At 40.4% G+C, this 18,657-nt stretch overlaps 1 protein-coding gene across 4 annotated transcripts in view; it reads left to right on the forward strand.

The window, feature by feature from the left end:
- The window catches only part of LOC131258329 (uncharacterized), a 91,572-nt gene extending 77,856 nt beyond the window's left edge, over positions 1-13,716 (forward strand). For all 4 annotated transcript variants that reach the window (XM_058259576.1, XM_058259577.1, XM_058259578.1 and 1 more), the window contains 5 exons: positions 7,610-7,825; positions 8,196-9,922; positions 10,074-10,139; positions 10,301-10,370; positions 12,785-13,716. In XM_058259576.1, the coding sequence (XP_058115559.1) occupies positions 7,610-7,825; positions 8,196-9,922; positions 10,074-10,139; positions 10,301-10,370; positions 12,785-13,462 (2,757 nt within the window). In that variant the 3' untranslated portion in view covers positions 13,463-13,716. The remainder of the gene's footprint in view (positions 1-7,609; positions 7,826-8,195; positions 9,923-10,073; positions 10,140-10,300; positions 10,371-12,784) is intronic.
- The last annotated feature ends 4,941 nt before the right edge of the window (positions 13,717-18,657 follow it).

Below are 18,657 nucleotides of genomic sequence, written 5' to 3' on the forward strand. Positions count from 1 at the left end.
GAGCATGCTGCCCCAAAGCTCTGTTTTGTTCTAATTGCTGCCATCTCCTCCATCATGCTCTGTTAGCGTGCTCTATCCCAAAGCTTTGTCAACGTGCTCGCCGTCAAAACCCATCTCCAGATCTGGCGACCAGTCTCTACAATCTCCAGATCCAGCGGTCGTTGCTGCCAGTCTTTGCCATCTCCAGATCCGGCGGCCCATACCTGCCGCACGACCCCAAAAACCTCCAGATCCGCATCAGATTACACCAACCCATCATCAACCCATCAGAGTGTCTCTACCTCTCCATTGACAATTTGGTCCTACTCGTCAGATCCGGTCCTGCTCGCCCAGAAATCAGTGGTACATTTCTTCTTCGTGGTTTTTCTTTCTTATGGCATCCATGAATCCCTCCGATAAGATCGAAACTATTCATGTTAGGTTGGATGGGAAAATTTTTTCCCCGTGGCAGTTTCAATTCAAGCATTTTTTTAGCATGAAAGAGCCTCTACGGCTATGTGGATGGTTCGATGGGCAAACCAAATGATGAAAAAGAACTATCTTGGACCACAAATAATTTGAAGGTGGTCACATGGATCCTTAGCAGTGTTGAGAGCAACATTGCAAATAACCTTACGTCATTCGAGACTACATCTGAAATATGGGCTTACTTAAAAATGTGTTATCAACAATCGAATCATGCCCGGCGCTATCAAGTAGAGTATGAGAACAAGGAGCTCTGAGTATACAAGATTTCTATTCTAAACTTACCTCCCTTTGGCATGAGATTCAACTTATGGATCCAGTTATTCCCGCTGCGGTGGTTGAGACAGTAAAAATACTTCTCGACACAAGTAAATTGATGCAATTTCTGTATAAACTCCATCCGGAGTTTGAACCAACCCGAGCCGCTCTGATGAACCGGCCTCAACTTCCATCTATTGAGGCAGCTCTATCTTATTTGATGGCAGAAGAAACACGTTTGAAAACCCTTGCTTCCATGAGAGAGGTTGTTCATGATGCTGCCTTTATTACTCGCAATTTTTCAGGAAAGTCACGAGACATGTCGAAAGTTAAATGTTTTGAGTGTAATGGATTTGGTCATGTGGCTGCTCGTTGTCCCAACAAGAAAGCAAATATGAATTCCTCTTGACCAAGTACTCTGTTTTGTCGATTCCGCAAACAAGAAGGACATGATATAGCCAATTGCCCGACTCGCCCTCTTCTACCTCCTCACTACCAGCGACGTGGACGTGCATTTCTGGCTTCCTCTGCTGAGAAGCCTGACTCATCATCTATGGCCCCATCAGTGCAGCCTAATCTACTTTCCCCAGAACAAATTCAGCAAATCCTTCAAGCGATGGGTTCTTCAGGTTCGATAGGTAATATTGATCCTAGAAATCTTTGGTATATCTAATCATATGACTGGGGATCTTTCTTGTCTAACTGATTGTGTTCCATCTAGAGGAGTGGATTCCATCTGCACTGCGGATGGGAACCATTTACCTCTCTCATATCGGGTCCTTGAAAGTCTCACCTTTATCATCTCGCAATTTCTTCCTTCGCAAAGTGTTTTATGTTCCTAAACTATCTGCCAACTTGATTTGGGTTGCTCAACTAGTGGAGAATAATTGTTTGGTTTTCTTTTCGCGGTGTTGCAATGAAACTGTACACAGGCACGGCCAGCCCTGGTCCCACGACCAATTCTGTTGAACCAACTTGCCAGTTGCACTCACCAAAATGCGGTTATCCGTGTTTATTACATTCAAGAACATGCGATAGTTGGCTGCCCACAATCAGGCCAATCAACCTCTATATACACCAATTTTTCTGACACTCTGCTGAGCCTTCTATTCAAGCAGCAGGCCACCATTGAAGTCCTAGAAACCTTAACCAAAAAATAAATAAATAAAATCCTAGTAACCAAGTTGCTGATATAGTCAAACCCTTGTAAAATTTGTAATCGGATTTGTGTAGAGTTAAGTATCAAAGACAAAAAATACAATCTATATGTACTTAATCAAGTAGTTCCTTTCTTTTGGTCTATTGCACCCAATTTTCTCAAAAAGGGGTATTAATTTCTTGTATGATTTTCTTCTTTTTGTGGTAATTTATAGGAGGAAGAAAGCCCATAAAAGTCACCCCGGAGCAACCTCCCTTGTTCCCAAAAGCAAGTAATGGGCCAATTGACGGTTTAGGATCTCCACATGCTAATTGCATGGACGAGTTGTATTATCTAGTGATGGAATTTAAAATATGAGTTACTTTGTTTGCCATGCTCCATAAGAAAGTCGTTCTTTAAAGTATTAGTTGTTTTTCATTTTTTGGACTGGAGAAAAAATAAAAAGAAAAAGTGAAACACTTCATTCCTTGATTCAGAAAATCTAGTAACAAGTGGTATATTTTTGCAATAAACTCATAATAGTTTTCTTGCTTGATTTCTGCCTCAAATGATCTTGCTGCTGCATTTACATGCAATATGTTCATTTCATAAGTCTTGAGTGTGAATATCATGTATATGAGTTACTAGAATATTGTATATATGGGTTATTAGGTGTAAAATACCATGTATAAAGAAGCTCTAAATAAGCTTCCTTGTATAGCCTTGTGGTGTGGTTAATTAAACCCACCTTTGGGTTGAAGAAAATAAGAAATACAAAAGGAGTAATTCACTAGATTCTTGAATTATCATGGTATCAGAGCTGCAACTTTGAGCATCGATCCTTCAGTCCTCTGCCATCACAGTCCTCATTGTAGCAGCAAGTCCAGAGATCTCCTCTCGCTGCTACCATCACTACCGATCTTCCTTAGATCCCAAATCTCTGTAACAATCTGCCCAAATCGATTGCTGCCTAAAAACAGAGCATGCTGCCCCAAAGCTCTGTTTTGTTCTAATTGCTGCCATCTCCTCCATCATGCTCTGTTAGCGTGCTCTATCCCAAAGCTCTGTCAACGTGCTCGCCGTCAAAACCCATCTCCAGATTTGGCGACCAGTCTCTACAATCTCCAGATCCAGCGGTCGTTGCTGCCAGTCTTTGCCATCTCCAGATCCGGCGGCCCATACCTGCCGCACGACCCCAAAAACCTCTAGATCCGCATCAGATTACACCAACCCATCATCAACCCATCAGAGTGTCTCTACCTCTCCATTGACAATTTGGTCCTACTCGTCAGATCCAGTCCTGCTCACCCAAAAATCAGTGGTACATTTCTTCTTCGTGGTTTTTCTTTCTTATGGCATCCATGAATCCCTCCGATAAGATCGAAACTATTCATGTTAGGTTGGATGGGAAAAATTTTTCCCCGTGGCAGTTTCAATTCAAGCATTTTTTTAGCATGAAAGAGCCTCTACGGCTATGTGGATGGTTCGATGGGCAAACCAAATGATGAAAAAGAACTATCTTGGACCACAAATAATTTGAAGGTGGTCACATGGATCCTTAACAGTGTTGAGAGCAACATTGCAAATAACCTTACGTCATTCGAGACTGCATTTGAAATATGGGCTTACTTAAAAATGTGTTATCAACAATCGAATCATGCCCGGCGCTATCAAGTAGAGTATGAGCTGTCAAAATTAGAACAAGGAGCTCTGAGTATACAAGATTTCTATTCTAAACTTACCTCCCTTTGGCATGAGATTCAACTTATGGATCCAGTTATTCCCGCTGCGGTGGTCGAGACAGTAAAAATACTTCGCGACACAAGTAAATTGATGCAATTTCTGTATAAACTCCATCCGGAGTTTGAACCAACCCGAGCCGCTCTGATGAACCGGCCTCAACTTCCATCTCTTGAGGCAACTCTATCTGATTTGATGGCAGAAGAAACACGTTTGAAAACCCTTGCTTCCGTGAGAGAGGTTGTTCCTGATGTTGCCTTAATTACTCGCAATTTTTTAGGAAAGTCACGAGACATGTCGAAAGTTAAATGTTTTGAGTGTAATGGATTTGGTCATGTGGCTGCTCGTTATCCTAACAAGAAAGCAAATATGAATTCCTCTGGACCAAGTACTATGATTTGTCGATACTGCAAACAAGAAGGACATGATATAGCCAATTGCCCGACTCGCCCTCCTCTACCTCCTCACCACCAGCGACGTGGACGTGCATTTCTGGCTTCCTCTGTTGAGAAGCCTGACTCATCATCTATGGCCCCATCGGTGCAGCCTAATCTACTTTCCCCATAACAAATTCAACAAATCCTTCACGCGATGGGTTCTTCAGGTTCGATAGGTAATATTGATCCTAGAAATCTTTGGTATATCTAATCATATGACTGGGGATCTTTCTTGTCTAACTGATTGTGTTCCATCTAGAGGAGTGGATTCCATCAGCACTGCGGATGGGAACCATTTACCTCTCTCATATCGGGTCCTTGAAAGTCTCACCTTTATCATCTCGCAATTTCTTCCTTCGCAAAGTGTTTTATGTTCCTAAACTATCTGCCAACTTGATTTGGGTTGCTCAACTAGTGGAGAATAATTGTTTGGTTTTCTTTTCGCGGTCTGGTTGTTTCATACAGGATCTGAAAACAGGGAAGCTGATTGGGAAGGGCCATAAGAGAGGAAGGTTATTTACTTTGGAGATCGATCCTGGAGTTGTCTCATCGCGTTGTTTTTTTCTTCCATCTTCTCATGATATTTCTTGTGCTAATAAATGCTGGAAACTTTGGCATAGTCGTTTAGGGCATCCAAATTCTAAAAACATGCTCTTCTTATTTAGATCTGGTCTTTTGAATGATGAAATCAATATTAGTCCCATTTCCATTTATATGAACCGTGTTAGTTGCAAAGTGTGTAAATCTACTGCATTGCCCTTTTTTCGTTGAGTAACACTCATACTCAAAATCTGTTTGATCTCGTTCACACTGATGTTTGGGGTCCATCTCCCATCATGGCTCCTGGTGGTTCATATTACATCATCTTTGTGGATGACTTTTCAAGACACACTTGGATTTATTTCATGAAACACAAGTCTGAAGCATTTTCATGTTACAGACAATTTTCATCATATGTGGAGACCCAATTTGCAAAGAAAATTAAAGTTCTGCGGTCTGACTCTGGGGGAGAATATATGTCTTCCGAGTTTGAGACTTTTCTAAGTTCAAATGGAACTATACATCAGTGAACGTGTCCTCACACACCGGAGCAAAATGGAGTCGCAGAACGAAAGAATCGGCACATTACTGAGGTAGCAACCACCATGATGGAGTATGCAAGTATTCCAAAATTTCTTTGGGCTGAAGCAAAATCAACAGCTATGTATTTGATCAATCGATTACCTTCCAGTGTTTTGGCCAACCAGAAAACTCCCACGTTCTTCCTTCATGATAAAGATCCAGATTATAGTCGATTACGAGTGTTTGTATGCATTGCTTTTGTTCATCCTCCAGAACGAGAACGGGATAAACTTAGTCCCAGGGCAGCTAAATGTGTATGTCTTGGATATGGGGAGCATTAGAAAGGGTATCATTGTTATGATCCATTTTCTCATCGTGTTTGTGTGTCTAGACATGTCACATTCTTTGAAAATTTAATATACTACAAAGTTGTCCATGCATCTCCTTCCATTACCATTGTTTCATCTTCCATTTCTCATATGTCGTCCTTTGAAGAAAATCATTCTATGCTTCCTTCTCCCACTCCTCCTTTGCAAGTTTACCAACGCCATGTGAAGCCTATCTCTCTTGGGTCCTCTCCCTTAGCTGCTCCTGCTTTCGATCAGGTGTCTTCTTCTCCTATAGTGCAAGTAACTGTCCCATCTTCCATTGAGATCCAATTACGTCGTTCCAATCGTCCGTCTGTTCCTCCTTGTCAATTAAATCTTTTTGTCCCTCATCATGCCTTGTTTTCTGGATTAGATTCTTTGGTTGTCCCTGCTTCTTATTCTCAGGCATATACACAACCATGTTGGGTAAAGGCCATGGATGATGAGATTCAGGCACTCGAGGAGAATGCTACCTGGACGCTGGTTCCATTACCTAAGGGGAAGCAAGTGATAGGAAGTAAATGGGTATTTACTGTGAAATTAAAATCTAATGGGAGCTTAGATTGATACAAAGCTAAGCTCGTGGCCCAGGGCTATAAACAAGAGTATGGAGTTGATTATGATGAGACATTCGCTCTAGTGGGAAAAATGAAAACGATCCGTTCCTTGATCGCTATAAGTGCTTCTAAAGCTTGGCAACTCAGTCAACTCGATGTCAAAAATGCTTTCCTCCATGAAAATCTCAAAGAAGAAGTTTACTTGAAGCAACCTCCCGGTTACAAATCCAAGGATCCACGCTTAGTTTGCAAGCTATCTAAAGCTTTATATGGACTCAAACAAGCACCAAGAGCATAGTTTGAAAAATTCCATGGGGTGTTAACCACGGCGGGCTATTCTCAAAGCCAATATGACTCCTCACTGTTTATTCTCAAGTCTGATTCAGGTCTTGTTGCTTTATTGGTCTATGTTGATGATATTCTCATCACAGGAAGTGATGCTCAAGGAATTGCCGATCTCAAATCATTACTTCACTCCTCATTTCATATGAAGGATATGGGGCCGTTAACATATTTTTTGGGTCTTGAAATTTCTCGTAATACTCAAGGTTATCTCATGAGTCAACGGAAGTATACCTGTGATTTTATCAAGTTAGCAAACCTTATAGATAACAAGACCCATGAGACTCCTCTGGAATTGAATATCAAGTATGGGAAAGATGATGGAGACCTTCTCTCCAATGTTACATCCTATAGGCAACTAGTGGGGAGATTAGTCTATCTCATTGTGTCTCGTCCCGATATCTCATATGCAGTTCATGTTGTTAGCCAGTTTGTTGAGGCACCTTGCACATTGCGTATGACAGCAGTTCATCGCATTGTTCAATACCTTCGAGGTACCCTCAACCAGGCGCTTCTCTTTCCATCATCGCATGATCTACAATTATCTGCTTACTCTGATGCAGATTGGGCAGGTTGTCCCGTTTCCTGATGGTCCACCACTGGTTATTGTGTTTTCTTGGGACAATCATTGGTTAGCTGGAAGTGTAAGAAGCAAACCACGGTATCTAAATCCAACACAGAAGCCGAATACCGTGCAATGGCAGAGGCATGTAGTGAAATTACTTGGTTCCGGGGATTGTTGACAGAACTTGGGATCCATTTGTCTGTGGCGACTCCATTATGTTGACAATTTTAGTGCAATTCAGTTGGCTTTGAATCCAGTATTTCATGAGCGCACTAAACACATTGAAGTTGACTGCCACTTTGTGAGAGAAAAATACACAACTGGAATCATTTCTCTTCCTCGTGTGACATCAGAGCTGCAACTTGCTGATTTATTTACCAAAACTATGACCTCATCTCGTCATAGGTTACTTCGTGGCAAACTGATGTTGGTTCATTATCGTACATCAGTTTGAGGGGGGACGTGAATATCATGTATATGAGTAACTAGAATATTGTATATATGGGTTATTAGGTGTAAAATACCATGTATAGAGAAGCTCTAAATAAGCTTCCTTGTATAGCCTTGTAGTGTGGTTATTTAAACCCACCTTTGGGTTGAAGAAAATAAGAAATATAATTCACTAGATTCTTGAATTATCTTTGAGCTCTAGGAATGCTTTTATTATTCTTGAACAGGCACTTGCTGTGGACCTTAAGAAAACACTACTTCCAAGGATGAAATACATACTACAAGGCCATGGGAAGAAGCTTCATGCTATCCAAGCATGGGGGTGGTATATTCGCTTACTTGGGCTGATTGCTGTAAAAAACAGACATTTGGTTAATGAGATGTTGAAAATCCCGGAGCAGACATTTTCTGATCCTGACCCACAAGTCCAGATTGCAACACAGGTATTTAATTTCAGTTCCTATGAAACTAATTTAATTCTAATGCGTATTTTTTTAAAAGACCATGTCATGCGTGATATTCTATTAGGGAATGTTTAGGTGTTTGGCTGTTCCCAAGATCAACAGGTTGCACTACAGCCAGATCATTTGCTGAGACAAGAACAGGAAGGTCCCGTTCTTGTCTCAACCATAATTTGGGCAGAAAAGTGGGAGTCTCCCAAATGCTGAGCACATTAGGTATGCATCGAAGTCCCACCAACTGGGATGCGGATGTAAAATCAAGTGCTACCTAAAGAGACAATTGGCATCTGGTGTAAGTATTATCTATTTTATTTCCAGAATAATAAAATGATTTTGGACCTTGAAAATGCAGGTTGCCTGGGAAGGTTTGATTGATGCACTTACTCAACCTCAACTACTTGTTCTCGGAGCAAATACAGCCCATGGGCATTGTATTCAACAAAATGGACCTTTCTTGTCTGCCATGCCTGCAGGAAATTGTGAAAAACAAGTCAATGGCCTTTCAAAAAGATTAAAGCTCATAATGGTGCCCATTTTAGGAGTCATCTCGAGTAAATGTGATATATCTGTCCGTTCATCATGCTTGAATACATGGCGTTATTTGTTACATAAGCTTCATCTCTCAGTTAATTATGCTTCTGTTGTAAAGACTGTGCTGGAGCCTATCCTTGAAGTAATCTTCCGATTGGGACCCAATGATAAGTGCATTGGAATATGGAACTCCTGTGTAGATCTGCTTCATGAGTTTATTTCATCAAAAGTTCAAGACCAGGTGAGTTCAGATAACATGCCAACTAAAACCACTTCCCTTGGGCCCGCTATTTATAATGGCTCATGGAAGGACTATCGCATTAGATGGTTGCCTTGGGATCTTCATAAATTAGACTTCCATCTAAGGATGGTCCGCTTTCTCGTCACTCAAGGGTTGACAACAACTGCAAGCCCTGAAATCAGAAAATTAGCACTTGATGCTTCTTTGAGGATATTCGTAGCTGTTTTGGAGGGTGTTCAAGTTGAGTTGACAACGGCATCCAATGGTTTCAATGAGATTTTTCTTTGTATAAACACAGTTTTGGAGTTCGTAAGGTGGGCTTCTGAAGAGATGACTTCGAAATTCATTACGGTTGGCACTGACGACTTGCTATTTACTGCCCTCCAGTTCGTGGAGGCTGTCAAAGATGAATTAGAACCTTCAATACTGGCATCCCCTCTTTATAGGGTTCTTTTAGACCTCAAGTACATTGACGACTTGCAATCTGCCAATGATATTGAATATCTGATTGTACTGGGCATCAGCTTTCCTGCTCGCATGGATATGGTTTGTCCAATGGTTTACTTAACCACAATATATCTATATGTGGTGGCCCAGTCTGTCCTATTTTTGTCAAAAGCACAGAGAATTCCATTTGAAATGCAGTACTCAAAATTTATCTTTTCCTTAAGTGACTCTTCGGAAAATCTGCATGCTGCCATCTCTTTATTGTATATGCATGGGAAGAGACTCATTCATGAGGGATTTTACTGGTTGAAGATATGGAAAGTGGTCTCGGTGGGCCTGAAAGAGCGCATAGATGCTGTAAGCAGTCTGAACTTTCTAAAAACTGAGTCTGATAGCACTGGTCATGTAATGGTCTACTGGTTCTTGTGCTATCCATTTTTTATTTGTTATTCTTCACAGAGGCTATCAACGCCAGCAATGACAACTAGTGGCTTTACAGGAATATGTTTGGTCTTATCACACACAGTAGTCGAGCTTGAACTTGTTATAGAAGTGTGGAAGTTACTTTATGATTCTGCAAATCGTACCTCGAAGTTATGGTGCTCCCACATGAATAGTTTCAGTGAGGGTCTGTCTGAACTTTTAATTACAATGTTTGGCAAGAACATCATTTCCGGTTTGAAGGAGAACAAACTGAACTTCGAGTTCCTCTTTGTGTTTGGCGAAGTTGCTATAAATCTATTGAAACAGATAAAGTTTTCAGCTGTTGAGGATTTACAATCAAGAGCAAGGTCTAACCAAGAGGATGGCAATTACAAAGAATGCAGCGATATGGAGCATATCTTGGAGCTTGTCGCAAGGTGTGGATATTGTGCGAGATAAAATTCATACACGGGTTTTGATTCTTCATTAACTTTCATCTTTTTGGTGTTCTCTTCTTCTTCTTTTTCTTTATTTGTGTCCTGCTTTCTAGGTAGCCTTGCTCAGGTTTCGTTCTGTAATATCTTGCAGATTTCTGGAGCTGTCTGTGACAAGTGCGAAAACAAACCTTCAGGCTGAGCTTTCTATGGTTTCAAGGTTAGTTGCTCAATTGTAATTCTTCTTCTATGTCATTCCGTGTATCTGTCCACCTAGACGTCCATGCTGTATTTGTGGGTATTTATGGCCGTGTTCTGTATATGCACAATGACAGTCTGAGTGTGTTGCATATTTATTTCAATTGTGTGGATGAGTTGCAGGGTCTTTGCAGCTGTGGCCTGCTTTTTAGAGCATCTTTTCGTGAAGCAAGATGTGCTTTTGTTCATGGAGGTTCGTATTTTGATTCACTTAATTCCTATTTTATGGAAGAAACAGAATATGGGTATATCTTGATTTGTTGAGGAATGCTACTATGACACACATCTACAGGAGTTCCATGGCATGGCACCAAAAAATCTATATTTTACATGTGGCAGTTATGTACAATCATTGGACATTGCTTTGGCAGGCTAACATGTTGATGGGTCATGTTACCAAAAAAGTAGGCAATCCAGTTGTAGTAGCCATACAGTCAAAAAGGCTGAATAGGGGATAGATAAATTATGAGTAACAATCCACATTATATTAATAAATCCAATTGGATGGTTGCAGTTCTCCAATCACTACAATTTTAGGCTATACCCTGACCAAGTAGTGGCCTTGCATATCAATAGTCATCATCATCTGAGCCTTCTCCCAACTACTTGGGTTCGTCTATATGAATCCTGTTCCACCATTCCACTCAATCGAGGACCATATCCTCAGGTAAACCATAGGTCATTTAGTATATTCTTACTACCTTCCCCTACGTATTTTCGGGACTTCCCTTTGCCCTTTTATAGCTTTCAATTTGAATAAACTTACTTCTTTCCCCTGGATCCTTTTTCTTTAGCCCTTTTTATAGCTCTCAAATTGAATCAATTCACTTCTTCTGACCATCAGAGTTATTGGCCTCCATCTAAGTCTACTTTCCCTTATCTTATTACCTATTGGCGCTACACCTAGGCTCCCTCGAACTCATTTGTTTCAAATTTTAACCTTCCTCAAATCCCCATTTCAGCTACATTGATGATCACCATTTGTTCACGACATGTTACGTGGAATCGATGATACTTAGAGACTATAGATACTAATATGCAATGTTTTAATTATCGACAATATCGGCCGATATATCCCACGATATATCTTGTATCCCACCTGTGCGATACGAAACACACAGGTAGTGCCGATATATACCAAATGTTTGATCCGGTGAGCATTTTTTATTTTTATTTTTTGTAATTATGTTAAATCAGTGTCAAATGGTTATAAATCCATTGGTTCTTCATGTTTGACATGAAAAATCATGGAGTTAGAGCTTTGATTTCGATATCCATTGGTTATTCACGTTCTCTATGTTTTTTACAAAATTTTCCTTCAACCAGCTATCAATTGAGACAAATTTTGAAGTATCTTGGAGTATTTGATGAAATTGTCATCGCATACACTCTAATTTCGAAATTTGAGTGTAGGCGGTGCCACTTGGGGAAAATTCTAAATTTCCCCAATTTCTTCCAAATTGCTTACAATGTTGTACTCCAAACATGAAATCAAGCATGTATGAGGGCTGATCTACTAATTTGTTAAGTCCTTGTCAATTTTTGAAAATTAAAATTCATTTTTAACTAAAATTAATAAAATTTTTATTAAAATATTAATTTTTTTTCGAAATTTCCCTTACACCAACTGTCAATTGAGACAAATTTTGAAGTATTTAGAAGTGCTTGATGAAATGATCATCACATACACTCTAAATGTTATGCGTTCAATTTGAATATTGCATTAGTTCAATCAGACATCGCATAGCTCAGGACCCAATACAAAGGAAACTTGCTATGTGCACTTCTTTTTTGAGATGTTATGATTTAAAAGTGTGCATTAAGGTCTTTTTTAACAATCCCCTGAAGTTTCATTGAAAAATTCAACCATTTCCCCAATGTTTCCCCATGTTTCCCAAAAGATGCGATAAATTACCTAATACAAACGATATATCACATGCAATAACTGATACGTATCTGTATCCCAAGGATGTGATATGTAACATGATGCCAATATTTCGAACACTGCTAATATGGACATTGATATGAGAATGGGTACTACATTTCTCAAGGGTGAAGGGCGGAAACCAATAAAGGTATCACATTTATAACATTATATTCATATATAGTCTATGGTGTTTTGCAGGAACTATTGGACTTACTCTAGCTTTCTCCATTAATATGTAGCTTTTTTAAACAATGTGTCTATTTGAAATACATGCCCATGTGCGCACACACGTGCATACATATGCTAGGATAGGAATGCAAGAACATTGTCAGGATTTCAAAATTAATCAATCTAATAAATTAGGACTCAGTCAAATCATATCCCACAAGTACCATATGTGTATCCAATATTGGTATCGTCATTATGTCACGCCCACATGATACATTGGGGGTATACAAGTATCATGGTATAATTGGTGAGAATGGACATCACAGAACGTCTATGAATTGCATAAATAGCATTTCCATTCTCCAATTATTCATGTTCATAATGTACTGGTAATTAATTGTAATTCATTTTGGCAGAGTTGATGCATAATTTCACATTTATGAACACAACTCCACAACTAGATGCATGAATGGGCAGTTCATTTCTGATGGCATATATTCCGTTTCTTGCAGAAAATCTCCAACCCACTGGTTCATTGGCTTTCCTTATCCCAAGAAATACTGGAAGGAGACATCATTTACCAACTTGGATTCTTGTGGACCCAAACACTCGACTGTTTGAGGCGGATCCAGCCGCCTCTCAGCTTTGATTCCTCCTTCCTTGGCATCCAAGCACCCCTCCTACAAACAACGCTTGATCACCCATACTTGCCCATTGCAGATGCCACCATTTCATTCTGGAAGTCTTCATATGGTGCACAGATTACGTTATTATACCCACAGTGCTTGCTTCCAGTCCTAGACAAGCTATCAAGGGAAGGAAGGATAAGATTCCACCGGGCAAACTCACCATCTTCTTTGGATGATAGTGGACATAACGTTAATTCTGCAGTTGGAAGAGCCCTTGATGTGCTGCATAGATCACAGAAAAGGAACTTAAAGAGAGTAGAATTCATGCAAGATAGCTATAATCATATTGAGTGTGTTGATGTTGCATCTCTTGGTAATAAGAATCAGAAGAGATTGAAATCGACATCAATGGAGGTGAGAGCGGCACCCCAGGAAAGGGGGAGGGATTGTGATGGGACATACAAGAATGTGGATTTTGTTCGACAAAGGACAGATTTGCAAGAAAACCATGAGCTTAGAAACTCAAAATTAATCATAGATATGTTGAGAAGAGTAAGATGACTGTTTTCAGTTTGTGATAGCTTATCTTTTCAAGTATTTTAGATTTGGTTTGACTTCATTGTTTTTTGGACTTCATTGTTGATACTAATGTTTGGCCTGGCCCATTGAATTTGGACCACCAACTGTTCACTTTCAAACCATCCATTTTCTGGTCAGCAATTGGATGGTTAGGATTGTCTCAATTGGCATTCATTCATTCTACCTGTACAGTGGATAAGCTGCTGCACCTGTGAGGTGTATTTGATGGATTTCAATCTCTCTCTCTCTCTCTCTCTCTCTCTCTCTCTCTCTCTCTCTCTTTCTTTTCTTTTTCTTTTTACTAAAAGATAAGTAAATGCACACCCCTGCAGATTTAAAGCCTTTCATCCACACAACAGTTGGCATGAAGCTGAGCTACTGGAGGTGTGACGTCACTCTTGAGAAGGGGAAGGAATGAATCCTTAGAATTGAGGCCATGAACTGCTGATTTTACCTGTCTCGGTGCTTGCAGCAAGAGAGAGGGAAACGGGAGTGATGTTGGAAATGAGGACCCAATGGAGTAGTTAGATAGCCTTGGGAGTCTTGGATCCCCACCAAAAGTCAGTAGACGTTCTATCCCACCCAAATGACAGTTAGGCAGTTATTCCTGCTCAAATAGTGATATGAACATGAGCTGGCATCTCATGCCAGCTTTGGTACTTGATTGGTTCTGAGTGCCCTTGAAGAAGACTGGGGAGGGTCATCTTGCGCCAGAGTGAGATGGAAAGCATGGTCGCATGCTAGGTCGAAGATGATCCTGCTCCACTCTAACTGTGGCACTAGGCGGACAGGACGTAGTCCATTCTCTAAAGAATGTTGCTGAAGATGTGGTGTCGCACCAGCTCTTGGCTGTTAGTGCTAGATGGCGTTATGCTATTTTGTGCCAATTCTTGGCTATGCGAAACTCTGTTTTTGTTGTCAGTCAACATATGCCCTTTATTGAATCAATGATCCATGATGGATGAAATAGTAGAAAACATTTGGACATTTGATCAGCAGAGAGATACCTGACTGATCTGGGGCAGGGTGGAGAGATGAAGCAACTGATTATTGAGTTGAGAAATTTCATATATGAGAAACACCTGAAGAATCAATAGCATGCAAATTTGTCTCTCAATACCTGCATTGGTAGAATAGACATCTTTCTTTTGAGGATGAGCGGATAGATTCTAACACATCTTTCTCATATGCCTAGGTTGACCTCAGTGAATGCAAGCAAGCTTGTCTTCAACACCTACAAGGGAATTACCAAATACAATCACCACTATCACCATGCATGTAAAAAATCCGCAGTTATTTTAGTAGAGCACTACAGATTATAAACTTCAATGCTACGTGTCTATTCTACACTAAACAACACTCAGCGCATACCAGATAAACATGCACTGCTACCCGTGCATGCACCAATTCAATCTACACCACTCCAAGAATGAGCTTACATACAATCCATCACACATTTTCACATCCAAGTACTGAAATCCACAAAATCAGCAGAGTGATCCCCAAAATAGGACCATACAAAAAAAAAAAAAAAATCTTCATCTCTCTGTTAAATCTATCCAAGTCACGAAAGTTGTTTCTTAGTTGGAAAACACTCTATTGCACCATATCCATGTGAATAAACATGACAAACATCCTTTAGAAGACAGCGCAGCAGAAAAATGAAAGTTGGAGCGTTTCCGACTTTTTCTGCCTTTGCATGAAATACTCTCAAAATTTTGTCAAACATGTTGCGCAGCTGCCTTGCATTCTGCAGGTCAGGTCAAAGTTCACCGTGAGGATTTGCGGTCGATAGTAACTCACTGTGATGTTCACAGTCGACCGTGGAATCCCACGGTTGACCATGACTCTCTGTAATGGTTCATGGTCGATCGTGGGTGCGACCATTGGGTTTCACAATTTTGAGTGAAACAAGGTATTTAAGCCCGGTTTATTAAAAGCTAATACAAGCGTTTTCTCAATGGGCTATGAAGGGAGAGGGTTTTCTACACTCGTAAAGGGATTTGGGAAGGATTTCTTAAGGGATTTAGGAGTGTCCTAGAGGTGCGCATCGCAAAAGGAGATCGGGTGCATCTGTAATCAAAGAAAATGAGTCTGTACAACTCTAAGGTTTTGATTATAGTGGATCTTTGTCGCTTTGTGCCATGTTTTTTTCCCGCAAAGGTTTTTCCACATAAAAAATCACCATATTTGTTATTGTTTACTTTTAGTTTCATTATTCAGCATCATTATATTGTTCTATCTTCGTTTATCGTGCTTCTGCAAAGCACACAGATTGACAGTAGTGTTAGATCCGAATTTATAACATTTAGGGTTTGATTCGAGTTTGTTGTTGGCTTAGGTTTACATCATTGTGGTGTGATATAGAGCAGGTTCATTCGCAACAAAGTGGTATCAGAGAGTCAGATTGGACGTTTGGGTTTGAACGAAGATGTCAGGATTAAAATTTGATATACAAAAGTTTGATGGGAAGAACAATTTCAGTTTATTGCAACAAAAGGTCAATGACATTTTAGTTTCACAAGGGTTGAGCAAGGCACTGTTGGAAACAAAATCGGAGAAGATGTCGGATGATGACTGGAGCGATCTCGATGAGAAAGCTATGAGCACCATTCGTTTATCTATCAGATGACATTATGTACAACATCCTGGATGAGGAATCATCCCTGATGATGTGGAAGAAGCTAGAAGACCTATACATGTTGAAGTCCCTCATAAATAAGTTGTTTGTGAAGAAACAACTTTTCATGCTAAAATTGAAGGAATGATCAAATCTCTTGGAGCACATGAACTTGTTTACAAAGCTATATAGTGAGTTAGTAAGGCTTGAAGAGACGGTCAAGGAAGAAGACAAAGTGGTGTTACTTCTAGCATCGCTTCCCTTGTCATACGACCATCTCATCACTACTCCGTTGTATGGGAAGAATACAATGAAGCTTGGAGAAATCACTATGGTGCTTATTTCCAACGAGTTGAGGAAGAAGTCAAGTGATAAGGATTCTTAGGCTGATGGGCTATTCATGAAAGGGAGTCAAGGATGTGGGCAATTTGTGGAGCGATCTTGGTCAAATAAGAATAAAAATCCAAATTGAAGTTGAAGGCAAAGGACGGATGCTTTTATTACAGCATTAAGGGGTATTTTAAGAGATACTACCAGAAACGGAAGGATGACATGGAAAGCAAAAGCAAAGAAAAATGGAACACACATGAATCAACGAGTGTAGCAGAAGAGAACTTAGAAGGAGACCTTCTCTCAGTCTCTTCAGGTGCGAGTCGTCTCTCAGACACTTGAATTCTAAACTCAGAATGTTTGTATCACATGTGTCCGGATAGGACTCGGTTCAAATCCTACAAGTCCTATGATGGTAAAAGTGTTCTGATGAGAAATGATGCAGCATGCAAGACCATCAGAATAGGAACCACCAAGGTATGGATGTTTGAGGGAGTCATTTGGACTCTTGGTGATGTTAAGCATGTCCTATATCTGAAGAAAAAAATTAATATCCATGGGAGTTTTCTATACAAATGGTTGCACATTCACCGCATCTGACGGTGTATTAAAGGTAACCAGAGGTGCAATGGTGTTGATGAATAGACATAAGGTTAGAAATTTATACAAGTTGGTCGGGAGCACGGTTATGGTTGAGGCCGCTACCACCTCACATGCAGAATCCAGCACAGATGATACAAATTTATGGCATATGCGGTTAGGCATATGAACGAGATGGGCAGAAAGGAACTCCATAAATGAAAACTATTGAAAGGATTTAAGGCATGTAAGATGGATTTTTGTAAGCATTGCATCCTAGGCAAGCAGTGTGAGTAAGGTTCAAAATTGCTACACACACTAGCAGCGAGGTGCTCGACTATATTCATTCTGATGTCTAGGGGCCAGTGACAGAACCGTCTAAGAGAGTGGCACAAGACTGAAGTATTCGCCAGGTTCAAGCAATGGAAGGCAGAAGTAGAGAAGCAAACCGAGAGATAGGTCAAGTGTTTCAGGTCAGACGATGGCGCAGAGTACATTGAAGCGGAATTCATGGAATTTTGCAAGGATCAAGGCATCACAAGGCACTTCTCAATTCCAGGGACCCCACGGCAGAATGGGGTGACAGAGAAGATGAATAAAATTTTGTTGGAGAGGGTGAGAAGTATGCGGTTATATGCACGGCTGCCTAAAAGCTTCTGGGCTGAAGTGGTGAATATGGCATGCTATGTAGTAAATCAATCATCATCTATAGTGCTAGACTCTAAGGTTACAGAGGAAGTTTGGATAGGCAAGGACATCGCTTACTGATGACTGAGAATCTTTGGATGTCTAGCATATGTCCACGTGCAGAATGGCAGAGGACGAAATTTGATCTAAAGTCTAGGAAGTGTATCTTTGTTGGGTATGAGAAAGGTGTGAAGGGCTATAAACTTTGAGATCTAATTACTCAGAATATGATTATTAGAAGAGATGGCATCTTCAATAAGGCGTTAATGTTGAGAACCAATAAGGAAGTTGTAGTCGAGAAGTCAAATGAGATCGAGAGATTGTCAGTGCAGGTGCATCCAGTTGAGCAGGTTACTAAAGGTCAAAATCAGCAGGAGCAAAACACTGAGCAAAATAAACAGTACGATTCATAGGAAAGTATAGTTGGGAATAGGGAGAAATGAACCATTAGAGCCCCGGTTCGATACAGGTTAGAGAACGTGTTCTCTTTTGCCTTGTTCATAGGGAGTGGAGATCCCTCCACCTTTCAATAAGTAAAATCTAGAAAGGATGGCGACAAGTGGTTGTCGACCATGGCAAAGGAAATAGAATCGTTCTACAGGAATCAAACATGGGAGTTGGTGGAACTTTCTAAAGGTCAGAGGGCTATAGGGTGCAAATGGGTCCACAGGAAGAAAGAAGCATTAACAGAAAAGGATGGTGAAAATTACAAGGCAAGGCTCGAAGCAAAGGGGTACTCACAAAGGGAATGAGTAGATTACAATGAAGTTTTCTCTCCGGTTGTGAAACATACCTCAATCAAGGTGCTATTGGCAATGATAGCAGAATCCAATTTGGAATTGGAGCAGCTCGATGTGAAGACGGCATTTGTTCATAGGAACTTGAAGGAAGTCATTTACATGAGGCAGCCTGAGTGTGGTAAGGAATGATACGTGTGCTGGCTGAAGAAGTCATTGTATAG

This window comes from Magnolia sinica, chromosome 10 (assembly GCF_029962835.1).
Source record: "Magnolia sinica isolate HGM2019 chromosome 10, MsV1, whole genome shotgun sequence".
In the NCBI taxonomy this organism is placed as follows: domain Eukaryota; kingdom Viridiplantae; phylum Streptophyta; class Magnoliopsida; order Magnoliales; family Magnoliaceae; genus Magnolia; species Magnolia sinica.